Source organism: Rhododendron vialii, chromosome 13a (genome assembly GCF_030253575.1).
Source record: "Rhododendron vialii isolate Sample 1 chromosome 13a, ASM3025357v1".
In the NCBI taxonomy this organism is placed as follows: Eukaryota; Viridiplantae; Streptophyta; class Magnoliopsida; order Ericales; family Ericaceae; genus Rhododendron; species Rhododendron vialii.
Window position 1 is genome coordinate 25154369 of NC_080569.1, and position 22648 is coordinate 25177016.

Genomic DNA, 22648 nt, shown 5'->3' on the forward strand with positions numbered 1-22648 from the left:
ACGTGAGTGCAATATATAATTAGAACTCAAAATCTGAAAGTCGAAAACAAATTGATGATCAAGCCGAATGTGACACTATGTACTTAAAACAAATTCATTTCCGCTACGGTGCTTACGGTTTACACAGACGTTTATCTCCCAACGTTACTTGATTGAACTTCCAACAGAAACAGTACTTCAATTATCAGTGGGTCTGTTGGACCAACCTTGTGTTTGTTCTCTCTTATATGAATGAACATGAATGGATAAAAAAAATCCACAGCTCAAAGTGATTGAAAATAATGACATTTATAGACTAACTGGTGACTCTACAATAGGTCACCAAAAGAAGAGACACATTTGTTCATAAAAAACGTGTCCGTCTATGATGAACAGATCCCATTCAAAAATATAACTCCAAATCAAATCAATATACATTCACATTCAAAATAAAATATTATATCCAATAATATCTTCCGATGCAAAGCAGCAAAGTAAGAGAGCTCTCTCTTTCCTCTATACATGATCCTCACGCTGCCTGACACGTGACAGCCGAGTGAGGGAAAGCAGACTCTGTGGCTTGAATCCCATAATCCTTTTGATGGCCTTCATTCTACTCCTTTTCTCTTTCACAAAAATTCTCACCAAGTTAACTGTGTGTATCAGCAGCAGAAGTGACATCACCCCCGACCACACTATAACTCCAATTTTAATGGTATAACTGAGTGATCGCCGGTCCTTTATAGGAGTAACCACAACGTTGGCAAACGCATATGTAATTGCAATTGAGGTAATTGCCAACCACATGGTCACCATGAGGATCCACATTGTAGCCTTGTTCTTGAATTTTAATCCGCTGATGAGCAACAGAATCGTGCTCAAAGACGCAACGAATCCGATCGTGTTGAAGCGAAGGAAGTACGGATAAGAATCTTGGTAATTGTAAGCCATTACAGCTTCCCCGGCTCGATATGTATCAGAGTCCTGTTGCCAAACACCACCAGGAGGATTCACTGCAGCTTGGAATGCCATTGTCGCAATAAGTGACGCCACAACCATTAAAGAATCCCTTTTCTTCGTGAGCCAATCGCCACCTACGAGATCCTTCGCACGTTCAGCATTGGCTTGTCGAAGTACGTCTTCGAAAGGTTCCACTTCTTTTTTATTTGGTTCAAGAAACAAAAGGTCCATTGCTGTATGTCCACTTGCATTTGTCGCATTCACATCTATTGTTTTCTTCTCTAGGACATGACTCGCAATCTGAAATATTTACATTGCATCTCATGGTTAGATATGAGAAATCAAAGAACCATGTCTTTCAGTGATGATTTCCTAAAAAGAAAAAACCGAGAAACATTGAAAAAAAATAGTGCAATTTTGTTCACCCACCAAAACTGTGAGAGAATTTAGGTGAGATCCGGTGTGAAGTCTAGATATAACGAGTAATGTTCACCCATTTTAGGTGGGTGATCAAAATAGGTAATTAAAATCTTAAGGACATACCTTGAATCGTTTATACAAAATAGCTAGATGCAAAATGGTGTTTCCATCATTGTCCTTGGCGTTGACAAAGTCCTGGCCTTGTATTATGTCCAAAAGTTTCTCCAAGCTCTCCAACTGGTTGTGCTTGACACATAAGTGCAAGATTGTGTCATTCCGGTCCACCTTGACTCGAGCCGCTTCCGGGCAGTTTCTAACCAACTCTTTCAAGGCACTGATCTTGCCTTTCACGGCAGCAATATGGAGTGGGGTTTTACCGCCCCGATCGCAAACCAAGCACATCTCGGAGTTGGCCTTCACTAATACTTTCACAATCTCGTCGTGCCCCTTGGCTGATGCCAGGTGGAGGGCTGACCGTAGTTGCGAATCTAAGACTTCTGTGAGCTCCGGTTGGCGGTGCAGTAGTTCTTCGACAAAGTGTGTTCGGTTGTTTGATGTAGCCACGTGGAGAGGACTTGTGGCGCCATTGAAACATCCGTCTGCAAATTTGTGTAGAATCAGTGGATCTTTTTGGATTATGGCGTCCAGTGAATCGGTGTCCCCTTTAATTGCAGCTTCACCGAGTTCGTGCTCCATTTGGTTGCTCTCTTCAGTCTAGCTAGTTATTTGGGTGTGTGTTTTAGTAGACAAGTATGCGGAATCAGACTTACACGTATATTTATAGGGGGTGAGTATTGTGAACATGAGCAGAGACTCTCTCTCTCTCTCTCTCTCTCTCTCTCTCTCTCTCTCTCTCTCCGGGGTTTCTTCATCTATAATCTTGTGGGCGAGGGCTATATTTTCGTTCACAATTCTAGGCACCTTCCATTCAATTTCAGTTCTGTCACCGCGTAAGAAAGTTGAGATGGAAATCGATCAATTGTGTGTAAATGTAATAGGGTTGGTATGGGGAGGAAGACGCGTTTGTAAGAGGTGTCCAGCGGGCTCGCTTACGTGCACTTCGATTATTCTTTTCTCTGGTCCAATAAAAAAAGGTCATCCATATCGAAATTAAGGAATTCACAAAATAATCTCAAACTGTCGAAATTTATAGTTCATTCATGTTGTCACTTGAGTTATGCGTGGAGTTGTAATTAAATTCACCTACATGATACTCCCTCCGTTCCCAAATGAATGACTTTTTTGGAACTCCGTGTCATTTTCAAATGCTTATATCTTTCGATTTATGAAATTTTATGTGATTTTGAAAACTTTATTTAATAGAACTAATTATAATATATCAAATGAGATTCATATTGCATATTTTTTGATATTCATATTGAAAGATATAAACAATTGAAAATGACACGATTTTTCAAAAAGGTCACTCATTTTGGAACGGAGGGAGTAATACATTTTTTCTATCATCAATGCATATAGTACTCCTACATGACATTTCCTCGACCTTTCTTGCAGCTTTCGACGAAGTTTCCTTGTCTTTTTTGCTCTTGGGAAGAACACTTGTTCTTTTCCCCCCTTCCGTGGACATAAAACATTAATGAATAAAAAAAAAAATTTAACAAGGACAAAATAATTTAATTTTTTTTAAGTTTAAGAGAACTCACCCTAAGTGAGAGTAATGAATTACTAGTCTAATCAACTTGATTTTTCACAAAATCATGCTACGCGTCGAGCTCTATAAAATGAATTATTCGAATTGCATTAACTCATTCTCTGGACGAGGCTCATTTAGAGATCACTAACGCACCCCGGCCGTTCCTACAGTACATAGCGATAACCCCACATATGAACGAAGTATCAACCACAAGAATACTGAAAATTTCATTCTCATCGAAGACCTACCGAAACAGCTGGGAAACATGAAAAAAGGAAGGGGAAATAGGATCCGAAACAGCTGGGAAACATGAAAAAAGGAAGGGGGGAACATGAAAAAAGGAAGGGGAAATAGGATCCGAAACAGCTGGGAAACATGAAAAAAGGAAGGGGAAATAGGATTGGGTTTACTTGCTGTAAAATTAAATTCTATGAAGGTGTCATTATTGTTTATTTATACGTTATATAGACACACAAAAAATGGTTAACGATACTAGACAAGTAAGAGAAATTAGTCTTTCACAAAACCAATTTTTGAGTCATATTTTTCTCCTATGAGTATAGGATAACATAGAAATATATTGATTCTAATTTCGGGAGAAGGAGTCCCCCCAATACTCAGATACGACTTATTTGAAATTCATCTTTGAAATTAACAATTTATAAAAAGAAATTTTTATGGGGTCTTCCACGTATTATATAGTTACTTATCGTATTCTAAAAAGGAATGAGATCCTCTCCAGTCATTCATATGAACTGGACCAGTCAAATTCACAAGCACTTTTGGGCCTTCTCCGGTGTCATTTGATGATCCAAATCGTTCAAATTGTAGACCTCATCGAGAACTATAACATCGACGAACATAAAGTTGATTGGAATCATTGGATATCATTTCATATGGTCATTGAAACACATTTATATTGGAACTTATAAATATTGTAACATTAAATCTAAATCCATTTAGCTCAATGTAAATGTGTTTCATAATCATACCAAACGACATCCGATTAACTTGGATTTCATCGGGGTTATAGTTCTCGATGAGGTCTTAAATATTAACAATTCAGATCACTAAACTGAGACCGAAAAAGACCCCAAAAAGGCTGAACTAGGCTGGTCCTGTCTATTTGCATGACTCGAGAAGATCTCATTCCTTCCGAAAAAATTAACGAGGAAAGTAGAGAATCTTTTGCTACAAATTGTTTACTAATTGCAGTCCAAAAGCATAGATCTAAGCTATATAAACCCTTGAATTACGTCAAAGCGTGTCAACATTGGAGTCGTGTTCTTTCTTGATAAAATGAGAAAACGTGACTTTTTTGTCCACTTGTTTCAATTGGTATTGGAGCTGGAGTGTTTGACCACACACTTCAACAAATATTTTACACATATATATTCACATGTTTTGATGGTCTCATACATACTTGAGGTGTAGTATGTATGGGCCCTAATGTAAATATGAGTGAATTTGTATAAATGTTTGTAGTTGTAGAATGATTGCCACTGAAAATATTTGCGAAAAGGGTCCATTTTGGGGACAGAGTACGTATTTTCCAAGAATTTTGAGTCCTGGCTTAACAGTATACTAAAGGACGAATGCATATGAATATCTAATAAAAAAAATTGTTTATGAAATTTCAGAATCGAACACTTATAACTTATATAACATTTAAACGGACTCAAATATAAGAACATGGGTTTTTAAAATTTGGTGTGGTCAGTTGTGCTTGATAAATCGTCTCTCAATTCATCATGTATCCTAAGTAGAAGTGTCAAACGTGTCGTGTCGTGCCGGCCCGACCCATTTAATTCCGTGCTAACCGTGCTTCATGCCGTGCCGTGCCGGCCTGTTTACAGTATTTATTCAAAATCGTGTCGTGCCGTGCCATACCGTTTGTCAATCGTGTCGTGTTGTGCCGTGCCGTTTACTTAAATCGTGTCGTGTCGTGCCGTGCCGTTTGCCAATAGTGTCGTGTCGTGCTGGCCCGTTTTCTTAAATCGTGTCGTGTCGTGCCGAGCCATTTTTTTAAATCGTGTCGGGCCACGCCGTTTGCAATCATGTCGATGTGCCAACTTAATTGTGTCGGGTCGGGTCGGGCCGGGCCTGTGCTGGCACATCGACAACCAATTTTCATCCGGAATAATGGAATATTATTGCATTGGTATGATGAGTTGTATTTGTATAGAGTTGAATCCAAAATGAAAGTTATAATAAAATTGCACTTTTTACTTTGCATAAAACTGTATTTAATTTTAATTCCTCCTATCATTCTTGAATTCTTCTTGATAAAATTTAGTAGTGCAGTACATGATTTCTCTTTTTGCCATTTTTCATTTTTTGCTGAATTCAAATGTTTTCCATGTGTTTGGCAGAAGTACGGAAAGGTAACAAATATGAAATATAGATGAAGATTTGGACAAGGAATTAACTCATTCCTTTTCTTCTTGGATTGGACAAGGAACTAACAAATATATAACCATTCAAGAAATTCATAGAAATCCATTCGATGAAAAAAATTCATATGCAAAATGAAATAAAATTTAACAATTAAAAAAAATAACATATTACAAAATAGAAATGGTCCTAAGTCCTAACTGCCTTTAATTAAAAAGAAATTCTTGGTCTTCCATCCTTGGCTGCTTCTTCCATTGGGACTCAGTTGCACCGTGCCGGAGTGCTTGGATACTTAAACACATGTCAAACACTTGTAAACATTTGGAATTGGCTCAGACAATTTGTAAGTTCACTGAAGGACAGGCTGCAACATTAGTTGCCAATTTGACCTTCAAATGTTGCCTCCCCTAAGTCCAACGCATTTTATAAAACTTTATCATCATAGCCAAATAAATCTGGAAAGGGCCCGATTGGAACACACATACACACACCCGCTGTATTTTTAACACACACACACACCCTACCCTGCTGGAACAAACACACACCTGCACTTTTTTGAACAAAAAACCTGGCAAAACCTCCAATTTTTGAACCAACAACCAACTAAAAGTTGCACATTTTGAAACCAGCTTAAAATTGCTCTAAAAAACACAAGCTAAACGTGCGAAAGTAGTTGAAAACTGCCTAAAACACAACCAAAATTGGAAAGTGCCCGATTGGAATACCCACCCACCCACCCACCCACCCACCTGGTAAAAACTGCAGTTTTAAAGCATAAAACTGAAATTCTACACATACCCAACAATAAGCAACAACACCAGAAGAAGCAGCAGACACACACACACACACACACACATGCATCTGCACTTCACACACGCACCTGCACTTCACCGTAAAAGTGCAGATTTCTCTCTCTCACACACACATGCAACTTTGGTCTTGTAATAGAATAGGTAAAGTACTCATAGCATAAGAATTCCCTGTATATCACTGGACACAAACACACACACCTGCTGGAACACAAACACACACACACACACACACACACACACACACCTCTGCTGGAACACACACACACACCCCTCTACTGGAACACACACACACGGACACACCCTCCTTTGCTGGAACACACACACACACATGCACTTTTCTGAACCAAAAACCATCAGTCTTTGAACTAACTAAAAACTGAACATTTTGAAACCAACTAAAAATTGCTCCTAAAACACAAACCAAACCTCCAAAACACAAACCAAAACTGTCCAAAACACAACTAGAAAAAGGCCCGATTGGAACACACACACACACACTTGTTAAATTTGTGTCCAAACTGTGACAAGTTTTGCTTTGCACACACCTGCTGCTGCATACACTCACAGTAGCAGCACACACTCACAGCAGCAACAGTTTCACACATATATGCCAGTGCACACACTCACTCATTCACATATTATTTCCAAACTCCAAATAATAGGGAAAAACTAGAAGTAAAATCTGCTACACACTTGACAGTCCTTTTAACACATAAGGCAGCCCCAAATATATATCTTTTGGCTCAGATTTTTAAACATCATAGCCAGAGAATATATTAGGCTCAGATTATATCATCATAGCCATACCAAACACCAATTAGGCTCAGATTATATCATCATAGCCGCACCAAACACTAATTAGGCTCAGATTATGTCATCATAGCCACACTAAATACCAATTAGGCTCAGATTATATCATCATAGCTACACCAAACACCAATTAGGCTCAGATTATACCACACTAAACACCAATTAGGCTCAGATTATATCATCATAGCCACATCAAACACCAATTAGGCTCAGATTATATCATCATAGCCACACAGCCCACACTAAACACCAATTAGGCTCAGATTATATCATCATAGCACACATTCAAATATATATAGAAAAGTACCTGGTTGCGGCAACATTAAGTTGCCATTTAAGGCCTTCATAAGTTACCAGCATCAGCACCCCTAATCAGTATCTATATCTGAGTCCGAAAAATAATCTCTGAATTCATCTCTAGGATGGCATTTTTGAATTCCAAGACGTGCATCCTCCCAATCTTTTAAGCATATAAGACAGTCCAAAATGTCGGGAGCTAGTCTACTCCTCATCTCATCCAACACTCCATTACCTGCGCTAAAAGCAGATTCGGAAGCCACTGAAGACACAGGTGATGTTAATAAATCACGTGCCATGATAGAAAGAATGAGAAATGTCCTTTCATTTTTTTCCACCAAGCTAAGATATCAAATGATTGTAACTCGTCTTTGGATAGTAAATTTATCTCTAAATATTGACTAAGTTCAGATTGTGAAGAAGTTTCACTTCTACCTAACCCTGAAATCAGAAACCAAGATGGGTCATTGTTACTTGTAGAAGATGGGTCATCGATACTCGAAGAAGATGGAACAGGAGTAGTAGTGCATGCAAATTTTGACTCATATGAAGTATATATAGAAGTCAATAATGCAGTCACGGTAGAAAAAGAAGGTAATATAATCCCTAAATTCTCATCAATCCCTCGCAAGAGCAATTGAACACCATTTATCTTAATCCTCGGGTCCATTACAGAAGCTACAATAAATATTGTTGGCATGACCTCAAAATATTTTTTGAATTTATCTTTCATAGACTTACAAGCAGCTACAAAATTTGTTTTCGTTCTTTAACTTTTAAGAATGTGACTCATATTATACAAGTGATTAAGCACAAGACAAGTAGTAAGATAACGAACACCTGAGCAAGCTAAGGTAGCAGCATAAAATATTTTCAAAAAAATTCATAAACTCAAAAGCAATATTCCAATCAGCTCGATTTAAACCACCATCAGTAAATATATACTTGGAATTAACATAAGCAGATATTACAACAGTGTGATTCCTATAAGTTTTTAACATTAGAAATGTTGAATTCCAACGAGTTTTCACATCAATTTTGATTTGTTTTGGTTTAACGTTATAACTTAAACATCCTTCAAATTCTTGTTGCCTAACTGGAAAAGTAGCAATAAAAAGAATAGCATCTCTAATTTTTTCTATTTGTGATCCTATATGTTTCAAACCATCTTGCACAACTAAGTTAATGATATGGCATACACATCGCATATGAAAAAATTGTCTAGCATGAGGAGTAGTCAAATTCTGTTTGAATAAATCAATTGAACTGGTATTAGCAGAATGGTTATCAAAAGTAATACTGAAAACTTTATTAACAATTTCAAATTCTCTAAAAACACCCATTATACATTGAAAAATGTTCATAGCATTATGAGGATACTCCATTAAATGGAAAGCAATAATTTTTTTATTCAAAATCCAATTGGAGTCTATATAATGAGCTGTCACAGAAATGTAACCAAGATTATTTCGACCACTCCATAAATCAGAAGTAAAAGAGATTAAACTACCAAGTTCCGCAATTTCACTTATCAAATTTTTTCTAACTTCAATAAAAACTTTCAAAGAATTACTTCTGGTTGTATTTCTAGAAACTTTTGAAAAAAGAGAATTAAGATGATGTTTGACAAAATATTCAAATCTAATATCATCACCAAAAGTAAATGGTTGTTCTGCTGCAACTTCGTAACGGGCTAATCCCTCTCTCATACTAGATTGAGAATATACGAAATTTGACGTACCACCTACGGTATTAATACCACCAGATTCACCACTGACTTGGCCAACTACAGTATGTTTAAATTTTTCATGTTTCTTCTCTAAATGTCGTTGAAGATGCCCTACGCCGCCACCACTTAAGCAAGTATAATTTTTTGGACAATAATTACATACAGCTCTAGGTCCTATAACCGTTCCATGTGCATCTTTAAACTTCCTAATAATTGGTTAAATGATTCCATACCCAAGAGCGACGCCTTTTATCACCTGACTCGGCCGATTGGCTACCACCTGTTATGCCTGTAGGAGTAAAAGCTGCTGCAATGTTTGAAGCAACTTCACCTACAGACTCCCTTCTCGGTGGTAGAATTGGTCCATCATCATCCGAGTCATGGTGTAAACGCTCATTGTCAAAATGAATATTTTCAGGATCCATCTCCTACAAAAAATGGAAAACAAAATAGAAAATTAGTACACTAGAATTAGTTAATAACATCTAAATAAGTTTATAACCTACATGTGCAGAAAACCTAGAATGTACAAATAGAGTAAAATAAACTATATTCAAAATTTGACCAACTACCAATTTTAAACTATAGTAAGTAGCAACTATACCAAAATAAATTGTATTCAAAACTATAGTAAGTAGCAACTACCAATTTAACCACTATACTGACTATAGCAAGTAGCAACTACCAATAGTACATGTCTATAACAAAATCATCAGATCTGGCCATTTCTAGAATATACGAAATATCAACAGTGCATGTGTGTACTAAAATACGAAATTAGTGCAGGTGTGTGTATGTACAAAATCATCAAAAGTCATTTTGTAACCCTAAATTCAGAAATTAGTAACAAAAGTGAAAAGCCCTAATTTCTTGTTACTAATTTCAGAAATTAGTAGCAAAAGCCCTAATTTCGTAACCCTAATTTCTAAAATTAGTAACAATTAACAAAAGCCCTAATTTCATAACCCTAATTTCAAAAACCAGGAGTTAAAACCCTAATTTCAAAAACCCTAATTACAGTAGTCAGTAGATAACTATAAGTGGAGACTAGAGAGGGAAGTGATAGAGGTACCTATGAGAGAGAGAGATACAGTGACTGGTGAGTGAGTCGGTGAGCTGAGGACCTGAGGTGATGAGAGAGTTGGATTGTCGGAGATACAGAGACGTTGAGAGAGTGAGATGATGATGGTCACTTAGTGCAGATCTGATCTCTTCACTTGTGATGGTCACCGTCGCTCCGACTCACCGTTTGAGAGCAGAGAGAGAGAGAGGAGAGCAGCAAGACAGAGAGAGGTGTGACCAGTGAGTCAAAGGGAGAGAGTGAGAGAGGTGAATGAATCGATATATAGTTCAGAATCCGAACGTTGGGCTCATCAGAGGACCAGAGGTGAGACTGTGAGAGACTGAGAGGACAAAGAGACGTTGAAAGAGAGAGAGAAAGAGAGTCTGAGATAGTGAGACTTCGAGAGAGATCGGAGAAATGGAGAATGAGATGACTACTAGGGCAGCATCTCATTCATTTTATATGATCTGTGTAATCATGTGCATGCAAGACACCATAATCCATATGCACCAACTTATCGAAAATTCTCGTAGAGTCCTATAATGCATCACTCGAGGGCCGCCCGAGCTGTTTTTTGAAAATCGGAACCGTCTATCTTTTATGTCGGAGAGATTATATCATTTCTGCCAAAAATGAAGTAAATTGGTTATCGTTATATACTTGATTATTTATAACGTTCATTTTTCTATTAATGAATCTACGTGTCGATGAAAGAGCTTTAAAAACCCGATAGACCCAAAAATTGGTGAGAGTCATTAAAACATAGAGAATAACAAAATGAACGGTATGGATCGTCATATTTATTTTTGTGATCGTGTGGCTAACGTACATTATACTATAGCAGAATATCTTGGTTCATAACCAACCAAGTTCAATATATAGATTTGAAAGGTAGCTACAGACTTTTTTTCCCGAATGTTCGATCTAAACCGTTACAATTTAACGTCTTATCAAATTTATCATTCTCACCTGAATAGGTGATAATCGAATATCGGAAACCACACCATCGGAACACATTCGGTGCTTTTAGAGGCATTAAAGTCCTATAATGCATTACTTGAGGGCCGCCCAAGCTATTTTTTAAAAATCGGAACCATCTAACTTTTATGTGGGAGGGATTAGATCATTCATGCCAAAAATTAAGTAAAATGCTTATCACTACATACTTGATCGGACGTAAACAAAATTCAATTAAACAATGAATTAGCGTGCTGATAAAAGAGCTTTCAAAATCTGATGCACGAAAAAATAGGATCCCATGATTAAAACACTAAGCACAACAAAATGAACACATCGAATGGTATTGATCGTCGTGATTGCGTTGCGATTGTGTGGCTACTATTTGATGACCTCGTTTTTATATAATAGAGCTACATATGGCATAGTGGTTTGTTTGTGTATAAAAGAACCTAAGGACTTGGGTTCAAGTCCCAGTCCAGCCAACTTTTATTTATTTATTTTTTTTCCTTATTTCTATTATGTAATTTTTTCTTTTTTGTTTAACACTTTTTTTCTTATTTTTCATTAGATTTGGGGCAGATAATATATTAATAAATGACTCTTACACATTTTCTTTCGTATTAAATTACTCTTGCACCATAAATATTTTGATAAGTTTTTCTTTTAACTTTACTTGTTATCTTTTGTAATGTTAAATTTACAAACCAAAAGTCCAAAGCCTATTTTACTAATAAAAACAAAACAAATATTTTTTACTGAATAAATATTGATAATTTTTTAAACATAAAAAAATGATTTTTTAAAGAAATTGTTTTTTTTAAATTAAATATCTTAGTTGTTTTATTGTTTACCTTAAAAAAAGGTAAACAAATATTTTTTACCAAATATAAATTGCTTAATTAAAAAAAAAGCCATTTGGGGTTGTTTTTTTTTCCGTGCCTCGTGCCGTGCCTTTTCGTGCCCATGTCGTGCCAGGTCGTGCCCGTGCCTTGCTAGAACCGTGCCGTGCCGTGCCTTTCCTGTCCACTTTTCGTGTCCGTGCCCGTCTACGACCGTGTCGTGCTGTGCCGTGCCGTGCCAGGCCAATTTTCGTGCTGTGCCCGTGCTGAGCCCACTTCCGTGCTCGTGCTGTGCCTCGTGCCCACTAAAACAGTGTCGTGTCGTGCCGTGCCTGTGACGTGTTGTGTCGCCCCGTGCCCGTGCCGGCACGGCCCATTTGACACCTCTAATCCTAAGTTGTGTTTTTCATTACTACTCCCTCCGTCCCAAATTGTTTGTCCGGTCCGCAAAACGATAACTTAAAAATAATACAATTTTTTCAAGTAAAAATTCAAACTTTTTTCATAAATTAAAAATACTCATTGATATCTAGTAAGTTGTTGAAATTTTTTTTATTTTTTCTTGCAAAAATTATATTATTTTTTACACTCCGTTTTGCGGACCGGACAATTATTTTGGGACGGAGGGAGTAATAAACAAGGAGAATAAATTAACACCAAGCTATTGCTTCCGCAAAATATATTATACATCCCCCACCAAAATCAACGAACCCTTCTATCAGTTCTATGGGCACCAACAGCGCACCTTGGTTGTTGCCTTTAGCATTTTCAACAATCCCTTGCGTTTTTTTTTTCTTTTAAGATATCCCTTAACATCTCGATCACATAATTTCCTTGGCTTTTTTTTTTTTTCATGATGGAAATTGAAGGCCATACTATACTACACAGTACATACAAATATGAACTCATCACTTGTGCCATCAATAATACAAACCTGTACGCCCAAACAAATCCGAAACAGAAAAAGGAAGGGTAAAAAGAAAAGAAAAGAAAAACATGATTCTTCATAGCCCAATCTTCAAGAGTGGAAAACCCGACTCTCCTTTCCATCCGGCCCGTTTACTTGCAATTCTTCCCCACCCGGCACCACCATACCCGGGTAACCATTTCTCATCCCATAATACATCGCCTGATTCAACCCCTCGGGAATTACTTTGGTCGCCATGACATAGGGATTCACTGCTGCCATTGGCCTCGCTCCGCCTCCATAGACCTGACCCATACCCGAATAATTATGGTGTAATGCAATTGGAATTTGACCTGATGGAATAGGGTAAGATTGAACATACGATGCAGGAACATTATTCTGTGGGACAGAATTGGGCACATAATAAACCGGTACTTGTTTTAAACCTTGGGTTGGGTAATGAGGATCCGAAACATGATGCCAAGTCGGGTTCCCCGAATATCCAGTTAACGGCTTATTCGCCCGCATAAAAGTTTCACCCGTATCCATGAATGTCTCAGCTAGGTCCTCCTTAGGATCCACGACACGGACGGGCTGGTCAGATTTGGTTTTAACAGGTGGAAGTTCCGGAATCGATGGCATGCCAGGTGGTGCCAAGGACGACGAGGTCGAGCAAAACGGAGGGGAAGCAACCGGGTTGGGAGAACCCGGATCCGAATCAGGGATATTATCAGGACGGATCTTGGGTTTTGGGTCACGGGTTTGGTCGTCGGAGCTATCCAGCCCAAAAAGATAGTCGGGCATTTCGGACATAATTGAAGAAACCTCAGACCGCCCACGTTCTAAACCCGACCCGCCATTTAGAGCGTCAAGAAACCAGTGTTCTCTATTGGTGGACCCGTCAAGGAGGGAACTAATACTGCTAGTCCTCGAAACGCTGTCGTTTTCGAAGAGAAAAAGTCGGAGCCGAGGAGAGGACTTGGACTGGGACTGGGAAGTGTTCAGGTGGAACCGGTCGTACTCGTCTATCATGTTCTCGACGTCTTCGTCGGTCGTGACGGTGATCAGGGCGTCGAGATCCTCGTTGGGGAGCTGGTACTTGACGGTTAGATTGGTTGTGTTGGCGATTCTGGAGAGTTTGTTGAGGAGGGAGGAGAAGGTGGTGGTGTTGCGGTGGACGGCAACGACGCGGGTGTCGCCGCCCACGTAGCGGAGCTGGTTGTCGTGTGGCCTGGGGAGGATTTTCCCGCCGAAGCTGCACATGAAGCGGACTCGTGGATGCTGGGTTTCGAGGTCGTTGGTTAGACGGTGGTGGTCGGATCGTGGTGATGAGGTGGTGGAGTCGAGGTCGGTAGGGTTGTGGTGGTAGGTTGTCATCGCTGTCTGGAAACTACAAGTGGGCCAGATCACAATTTACAAAGCAGATCATAAATTGCGCATAAGCTGGTATAAATAATTGATTATTAAAAACATGATTCGGAGTGTTAAATTATTTATACCGTCAATGTAAACATTTATTTTTTCTAAATCAATAACATTGTGTCACGTCGCCATGTTCTATTAAGTTGGACTACTATTTTGACGACGTGGGACAATGTAATTAATTTAAAAGAAACAAATGTTTACAGCGCCGATATATATAATTTATTCTCTAAAAAAATATCGAAGGTAAACCAACAATAATTGAGAGTTAGGGTGCATTCTTTTTAATTTAATTTTCTTTTACGTTTTGTGTGTTTTGTGTGTATTTTTTAAATTTTTGTTAGATTCGTGTGATATTTTTTGGATTAATCATCCACCTCGAAGACGAAAGTCTAAAAGTACAAAATTATGACCGAAAGCAATATTAAAAAACACTAAAGACAGATAAAATATCAAATATCCGTCTTATTTGTCTAAAGTGTCATCTTATTTGAATTCATTCAATATCGATCCATACTTTTATATTTTTCTAATTCGTCTCGCCAAAATGAACAATTAATCTTAAAAATTACAATGAAAAGTTAAAAAATAATTACAAAATAAATTCTAGACTTATAAATTAAAAAGAACGCAGCCTTAGTGGAGGAGACAATCAGACAATAGTCACCACAGAAAGGCTATGAGAATAGACATGTATGCATATATTGTGCACAAATCGTGGCGCTCACTTTGTGGGCCCATACTCCCACACAAATGATCTAGACCTTCCATTAATTTAAAAATAGTTATTCAAGTCACCATGTAAAATTAAAATAATACATAGAAATACATGTAGAAATAATTTTAATATATTTTGAGTTTGATGAGCTAAGTTCACCTAGGTTTGAGTCGAGATTGAGGTTCTTCGTGAACCTTAATGGGTTCAAAATATCAAACATTTATGCTCGGCCGCAAATAAAATTTTCATTATGAAGAGAAGGTTTCAATGTGAAGACGACAATTGAGAATTCAATTTGGGGCAAAAACTTTGGGCAACCCTATCTCGATTAGTCTCTTGAATATACTGGGGCAAAAAAAATGTATTCTCTTTATTTGAGAGTCTAATCAAACTGAATATTATTAAACTCGAGTTTAGTTTATTTATTAAACAAACCTAAAATTGAGGCACAAATTTGAACAATTCACGAGTGGCTCTTATTGAGCCTAAATTTGAATAGTTCAAGAGCAACTCAGTTTAGTTGTAACCATAGAGGGCATGGTCACACGCTTGGTGTTATGGAGCTCTTATTATTTACCAACAAATTAACAGGCGAGGCAGATCTATGACTGACTATATGAGGCCCACATGATTTTCATGGTGATTAAGAATTGTTAAATAATCTATAACGAGTGTGGAATCAGGTGGTTTGAATTATCTCTCGCGAACTTTAATCAAATTGGACCTTGGTAGATGGATCACGTGCTAGAACATCAACAATATATCTCTTGCGATGACTACGTAGATCAAGTATTCTTTTTGATCCTTTAAATAAAAAGAGAGAGAATCCTAGATGTCTCAAAAGTCCTATAATCGTAAGAGATTAGAATTCTCTAATAATTAGGTCAGCACGTCATGTCCGCATGGGAGACCCGATTTGGTCGCAGCCCCGGCCCCAAATTCCAACAAGAATATTACGGTGCCACATGACCACCATGATCTCCACTTAATAACTAATAATGCTAATTTGGTTTCTAATCTGTATTCTGGAGTCTGGACTTCTAAAAATTTGTTCCGGGTGAAGAAAATTACGTTTATACCCATTCCGTTCATGAAAGGGAAACCGATGTGACTACATACTTTTATGCAAAACTGTCAACCGACCATGACGCAGGGATGATTTTCTAAATCAGTTTGAAAACCTTCACTCCATTGCGTGATAAGGACATAATTAGGAAAGATACAATCTATTTAGGTCTCCTTCCTTTAAAGTTTTTATTTTTTAAATATTTATTTTTCGCTTTACGGGATAAATTATTCTCTCATAATATAATACATTTAATTCAAAAAATAAGTACCTATTTAATTTAATTAGTGGAACACATCCTTATTAATTTAGTACTAGAATACATACTTATGTTGTTGCATATACGGTGGATGGAATAGGACGTTACTAAAGATATTTAGACAGAATCTCGTGCAAATATCTTCTTGGTCGGTAAAAGAATTTTATTAATCAACATAATTGGAACAAGTATAATGATTAAGAGGATTATGATTGTAGAAATATCACTACTGACGCCAAACGTTTCAACTATGTTGGCAACTTGGCGGCTAACGTTTCAACTATGTTGGCAACTTGGCAGCTAAGGTACGACCGCCCATATGAATCCCATACGGCTCTGTTTGGATGACAGGAATATTGAGGAGGAATAAGAATGTGACACTATACTTTTATGATTCCGATGTTTGAAAGGAACATGAATATGAATGTGATACCACACTCCCAGAATTCCCATATTTGGGAGAGATAAGAATAGAATTGTGATTTATGACGACACATTCGACTAGGAATCACATTACTAGATTGAGTGGGAATCCAATTCCTCCATTTCTTAGATTCCTGGCTCAATCAATAAAAAAAAGAAAATATTGATTTTGATAAAATCCAAAATAATTGAAATCCAAACACTGGAATGAAATTACTTCTGGTATTATATTTTTAGGAATTTCATTCCTAATGATCATATTTCTACACCCACTCAATAAAATTTCTAAAAATTTGATTCCTAATAATCACATTTTTATTCCTTCTAAAAATTCCGGTCATCTAAATTGAACCCAAGTATAACACCAAAAGAAAGCTGGCAAGGAATTAGCTAATTAATGATTCCGGCGTTGATGGTAATTAAACTCGATCCGTTGAAGTTGTACTTTATTTATAATTAAATTAAATTAAAGACAATTGAGAGCCTAGCTAGCTGTGTTCTACGTTTTAGTAATTTTTTTTGTTCCACGTTGTTAATTGTTAATTCCAATCATGACCTGTTGGTGAGCTGCTTAGGCACGTGGGATGAGAACCATATGAAATAGGAAGAAAAACTAGCTATTTAATCATGCATATAAATTAAGATCACTTATTTGATCTCCCTAATTACAAATCTTAGATTCGATCCACTCTGCAGCAAAACTTAATTGGTTAACTGGGTCTCTCAAGAAACTAGGAATAATAAGTCTAGATAAAGTAAAACTGATATCTAGAAATTAGTTAAATTGCTCGTAAATTGACCTAATTGCTACTCTCAGATACCAAAAGAACGTCGAAATGAGACAATACTGCATTATAGTTTAGCCTTCAAGTACGGAAAACAATGCAAATATGATTGTACTATATGCCGGCCACCGTCTATCGAATTCTCATTTGTTTTCTTGATTTCAATTCTGGTTTACATCAAAAGAACGTCGAAATGAGACAATACTGCATGATAGTCTACCCTTCAAGTACGGAAAACAATGCAAATATGATTGTACTATATGCCGGCTATCGAATTCTCATTTGTTTTCATGATTTCAATTCTGGTTTACATCAAACATAGCCTAGGGCTCCGTTTGTTTGGACATAAAATGTTTTTCGGCGTTTGGTTGTGTAAACAATGAGAAAAATATTTTATATGTAAAACATTTTTCATTAATTGAATGAAAATGAATTACCTTTAAATCTTCCGTAAGTTATTTTTCGAAATGAACCTGTTGCCTTCTACGGCAATTCTCATTGCTCAATTTCTTTTATTGTCAGTCCTGATTCACGTTTATTCCAAAATTCTCAGATCTCTCTACTGTTTAAGCCCCATCTAGATTTCTCTTTACGTTATTTTGTTGATTTCTTAAAATATTTTCAAGTGCTAACCAAATAGCGAAAAATAAAAGTTGAAAGTTTATTTTCTGAAAAAGCATTTTACATAAAAAAAACATTTTATATTATAAAAAAATTTACATCGAAACAAACGGCCCGGAAGTTCAAACCAGTATGAGGTAAATGAAGCCGAATCCATTAGTTGGAAATCCTACCATAAGTACAAAAGAAGGGTTAATGATACACCCACCGAACAACCATCCACCGCACGCCCACTGCACGCGTGTGGGGCCCACTCCGAGCCCCGCACGGATGATCCAAGCCGCTCAATAATTTTAAAAAAAAAAACGAGTGGGCCTATGCGGAAATCGTCTCAATCCGAGATGTATAAATACTCGATCCAAACTTCCAAAAGTCAGATGATCCGAGCCGTTCACAAATGGAAGATTGAAACGAGCACCTACACATATCGGATTTAGACGATTTATATTTGGGCCCACTCGGTTTTTAAAAAAAAATTATTGAACGGCTTGGATCATCCATGTGGAGCCCAGAGTGAACCTCACACTCGTGTGGTGGGTGTGCAGTGGATGGGGTGTATCATCTTTCCAAAAGAAGGTATGTTTGTAGTTTTCTACCATAAAAATGGAATTTTGGACCGCCCAATTCAATAAATATACACATTTAGCAAAGTTAAAAACTTTAAAGTTGCAGACCAGTTTATATACGAATATATTCAAATTTTTATTTCTAAAAATAGCATAAGCACCAAGAAATTAACAAAATAACTCACCTGTTGATGGGAATTGTGTCAATGACTGCTTCTTTTGAAGTTTCCGCAAGATTTCTGTTGCCTAACTTCTCCTTGCAGATGGAGAGAGAGAGAGAGAGAGAGAGAGAGAGAGAGGTGTTGCGTAATTAGATAGGAGGGGGAGGGGAAGGCAGGCTGGAGGAGAAAGCCAAGGCTTTTGAAGATGGCCAGCTGAGATGGGTCCCAAGTGTCCCAATCTCACTAGTAAACTATGACGTGGCTGCCAATTATTGTTTGTCTTTGTGCAAAAAGAGGCAATTAGTTAAAGCTATTTTTTGGGTTTAAAAATTAAGAAAATCTTTTTTACGGTTGTTCTGTAAAGAAGAAGTTACGGAGCTCAATCGAGACTCTATAAAGTGCTTTTGGACGATTCGGATTGAAAATCAATTATGACCGGTAATAATTGATTGTGATTAACTTTTCCCTGAAAAAGTTTCATTAAAATTTAAACCGTCGAAAATCGAAATGGACACGCGAGATTGAACAGTTCCGTGAACAAAATGTTCACGTAGGCTATGTGAAAAAGACACTCTCTTAAAAATTAATTAAAATTTTTTAAAACTAGGTTCACTCCCCATGTTGCTAAGGGATGACTAAACTCTACGTGCCTTGTCCCTCTATAATCTTCCAATCTTCAAAAATTTCATTTGCTGAACATACGCAAAAGTTCATATGAATGATCTGAGTTGTTGTAGATTTTGCAAAAGATATATATCTTCACGAAAAAATAATTTGATCGCACAATTTGATAAGCACGTGACTGGGTTTTTTCTTCCTGAAGAAAAAATGGGCTCTAAAGTTTAAGGACTTTTAAACAAGCTATTTTCGCTAAATGAACTTTTATTTGATCACTTCAATATATGTGAAGAGAATAACCTCTTTCGGATTTCGTATTTTTTCGGGCTTTAGCCCATTTATTTTGTTTAGGTATTAGGGAGACCAATCTCAAACCAGTTAGAAGTAATTGAAGACCGAACGAAGCGAATTTTAGTTGGAGATGTTTAAAAGTGAGGGTGTCAAACTAACTAAAATAATTACATATATAAGTATTTATTTTTTGAGTTAAATGTGGTGCATGTATTGTGAAATAATCACCTGTCTGGTGAAGAAAAAAATAAGTACTTAAAAATAAGAATCCTAGCGAAACGGGGCTACCCAGTTCACTAACAATTTTTTTCACTTTTTTGGTTGTCCTAGAGATAAAAATAAATTACAACTCTTTAGAATAATATGATAAGAATAACAAGATCTTTGCACCGATTCAATCGGAGTGAAAATTTGAGCACTAATTTTTTTGAGACCGTATATATATTAAAAAATATGGTTAAAAAATTAAGTGGTCCAACTTTTAATCTGTTTGAATGAGTGTGAAAATCTTACTATTCTGATCATATTATTCTAAAGAGACATAATCAAATTTTGTCTCTAAGGCTCTCATAATCACGTTTCTGCTCCATAGAATTGCAAATTGGTGGTTGAGATTTTTTATTTAATCAAAACGGCAGCGTTTGCAGAGTGTGGGTAAGGGCTCCTGTGCCTCTCGGGCAGCAGAGCCTCCGGGTCCGCTGATGTGAGGGTTTTTTTTTGTTTTTTTAATCTTGGGCTCGTTACCTTAGCTTCAAGTGGGAAGAAGCGAGACACATGTCTCATGCAGATGCTCTAAGGGATGGCCTCAAGTTAGCTAAGGATTTTAATTGTTCCAATATTGTTGTTTGTACTGATGCTATTGCAGTGATCAAATGTCATCTAGGACCGGAATCAAACAAGTGCCCATCCTCTAAGCAATTTGATATATCTGATTGCAGGTTCCTGCCGGAGGAATTCACGATGGCGTATCTCAAGCATGACTATCGGGAGGCCAATTGTTGTGCCGACATTTTAGAAAGGAATGTGCTGACCCAAGAGTTAGGTTTTAATTTCTTTAGGGCATGTTTGATAGCCAGTTATGGACTTGGGATTGGACTAATAAAGTGGTTTGGACTTGAAATTGCTTGTTTGGCTTGATTTTGGTGGGTGGGATTAGGAGTCCCATGGGATTGTGAATCCCACACATTGGCCGGATTACCCAACCCAAGAGGGGGGTGTTATTACCAATCCCATTTCCCTGGGTTTGGTGTTGCAAGACTTTTATGCCCTTTTTTTTTCATAAATTGACACAATTACCCTCATCTATCTATATAAATGAAGAAAACCAAAATCCCCCTGTATACTTCGGATACCAGTTATTGATTGCTAGTGCAAGGTTTTGTTCCGTTTCTGTGATTGCAAAATAGAAGAGTTAAATTTTGTAATATTTTTATTTTTGTAATAGTTATATAACAGCCACACATGGAAAAATAGAAGAGTTAAATTTTGCTTCATTTTTTTTACTATTTTGCATAAGGGTAAAAATGGAAATAGGCATTTTAATCCAATCCTATCCCATGTAAAACAAACATGGTAGATAATACTCCTATCGTTTAATCCGGTGCAAAACAAACATACTCATTACCAATCCCATCTCCTTATCAATCCCATCTCTTTACCAATCCCTATCCTAATCCCACCTCATTACCAATCCCCTCCAAATAAAATCTGCTATCAAACACGCCCTTAAGGAATTGATTTCTACACTTCCGTTTTTGATAGTCACACTCCTTTCTCTTCTTTTTTTTTTTTTTTGTCTTTTAACAAAAAAATACATACACTTTCAATACTAAAATCCAAAAAAAAAAAGTGCGGTTATCAAAAAAGGGAATGTAGAAATCAATTCATTTCTTTAATGTTTTATCTTTATCGTTATTTCAATTAAATGCAAATTTTTCGGGTGTAAAATGCTCTAAACTTATTTTTAATTCGTAATTTACTCTTCATCCTCTACCCACAAAAAAAAGGGCGCTGCTATTCGCAGCCCTCTATTTACTCCCATAGCCCGTTAAAAATTTTCAATTATACTCGACAGTTAGTTACCGAAATTGAGATATATTTTCAGCGTCCAATTACCGAAATATAATATTTTTTTCAACAGATGTTTACCGAAAATGCATGTTCGGCAGTTGTTTACCGAAAGTTGAACATATTTTCGACATATAGTTACCGAAATATAATCTTGTTTTCAACAACAATTTACCGAAATGTTATTTATGATTTTCAACAATCATTTACCGAAATTTAGTGGGCTACGGGAGTAAATAGAGGGCTGCGAATAGCGGCGCCCAAAAAAAAATGGTAATATTTTTAAAGGCAAATTATCAGAACCTCCCCCGAGATTTTTAAAAATTATATAGATTCTTCCTTCATGTTTAAAAATTACAAAATACCCCATGTTCCATAACAAATTACTTCCTTGTCGTGACGTAGCCATCATAAAATTTGGCGGAATCTATCTGATATCATCAAATTCTAATTACAATGGACCACATTGACCTTTTGTAATTTGTGTAAAGCTGCATAAGTGTAAAAATAGCCTTTCGCAAGTTACAAAAAGACAGTTTGGTCTATTGTAATTAGAATTTGATGATGTTAGCCAAATTCTATCAACTTTCCTAGCGACTATATCACAATAAGGGAGTAATTTGTTAGCGATAAGGGTATTTGTAATTTTTCAAGCAAGTACTGCCTAGTTTCCTAAAAGTCGATACAAATTTTTGTGGTTATAAGTTTGTCTTGAGGAGAGAAATCGAAAAAGTAAAAAATTATAACTTTTGTCTAATTTTTTGTTAAAATATCCAATAAAAGGTAAAATTTACAAAAAGTTGGACTTTTTGGAGTAAATTTTTTGG

At 36.8% G+C, this 22648-nt stretch overlaps 2 protein-coding genes and 1 long non-coding RNA gene across 3 annotated transcripts; 1 reads left to right on the forward strand and 2 right to left on the reverse strand.

Annotated features, from left to right (window-relative positions):
• Nucleotides 1-269: 269 nt before the first annotated feature.
• Nucleotides 270-2315, reverse strand: LOC131313139 (ankyrin repeat-containing protein At5g02620-like). Its single transcript, XM_058341274.1, has 2 exons — nucleotides 1483-2315; nucleotides 270-1239 (listed from the first exon to the last, which is right to left on the reverse strand). The coding sequence occupies exons 1-2, from the start codon at nucleotides 2053-2055 to the stop codon at nucleotides 496-498; spliced, it is 1317 nt and encodes a 438-aa protein (XP_058197257.1). The 5' UTR covers nucleotides 2056-2315; the 3' UTR covers nucleotides 270-495.
• A 10480-nt stretch (nucleotides 2316-12795) lies between these two features.
• Nucleotides 12796-19026, reverse strand: LOC131314013 (protein PAL OF QUIRKY-like). The gene is made up of 2 exons (XM_058342511.1): nucleotides 18870-19026; nucleotides 12796-14214 (listed from the first exon to the last, which is right to left on the reverse strand). The coding sequence occupies exon 2, from the start codon at nucleotides 14199-14201 to the stop codon at nucleotides 12936-12938; it is 1266 nt and encodes a 421-aa protein (XP_058198494.1). The 5' UTR covers nucleotides 14202-14214; nucleotides 18870-19026; the 3' UTR covers nucleotides 12796-12935.
• Nucleotides 15976-17399, forward strand: LOC131314014 (uncharacterized). Its single transcript, XR_009196312.1, has 2 exons — nucleotides 15976-16562; nucleotides 16595-17399. It is a non-coding gene; the product is annotated as an uncharacterized LOC131314014 (long non-coding RNA).
• Nucleotides 19027-22648: the final 3622 nt, after the last annotated feature.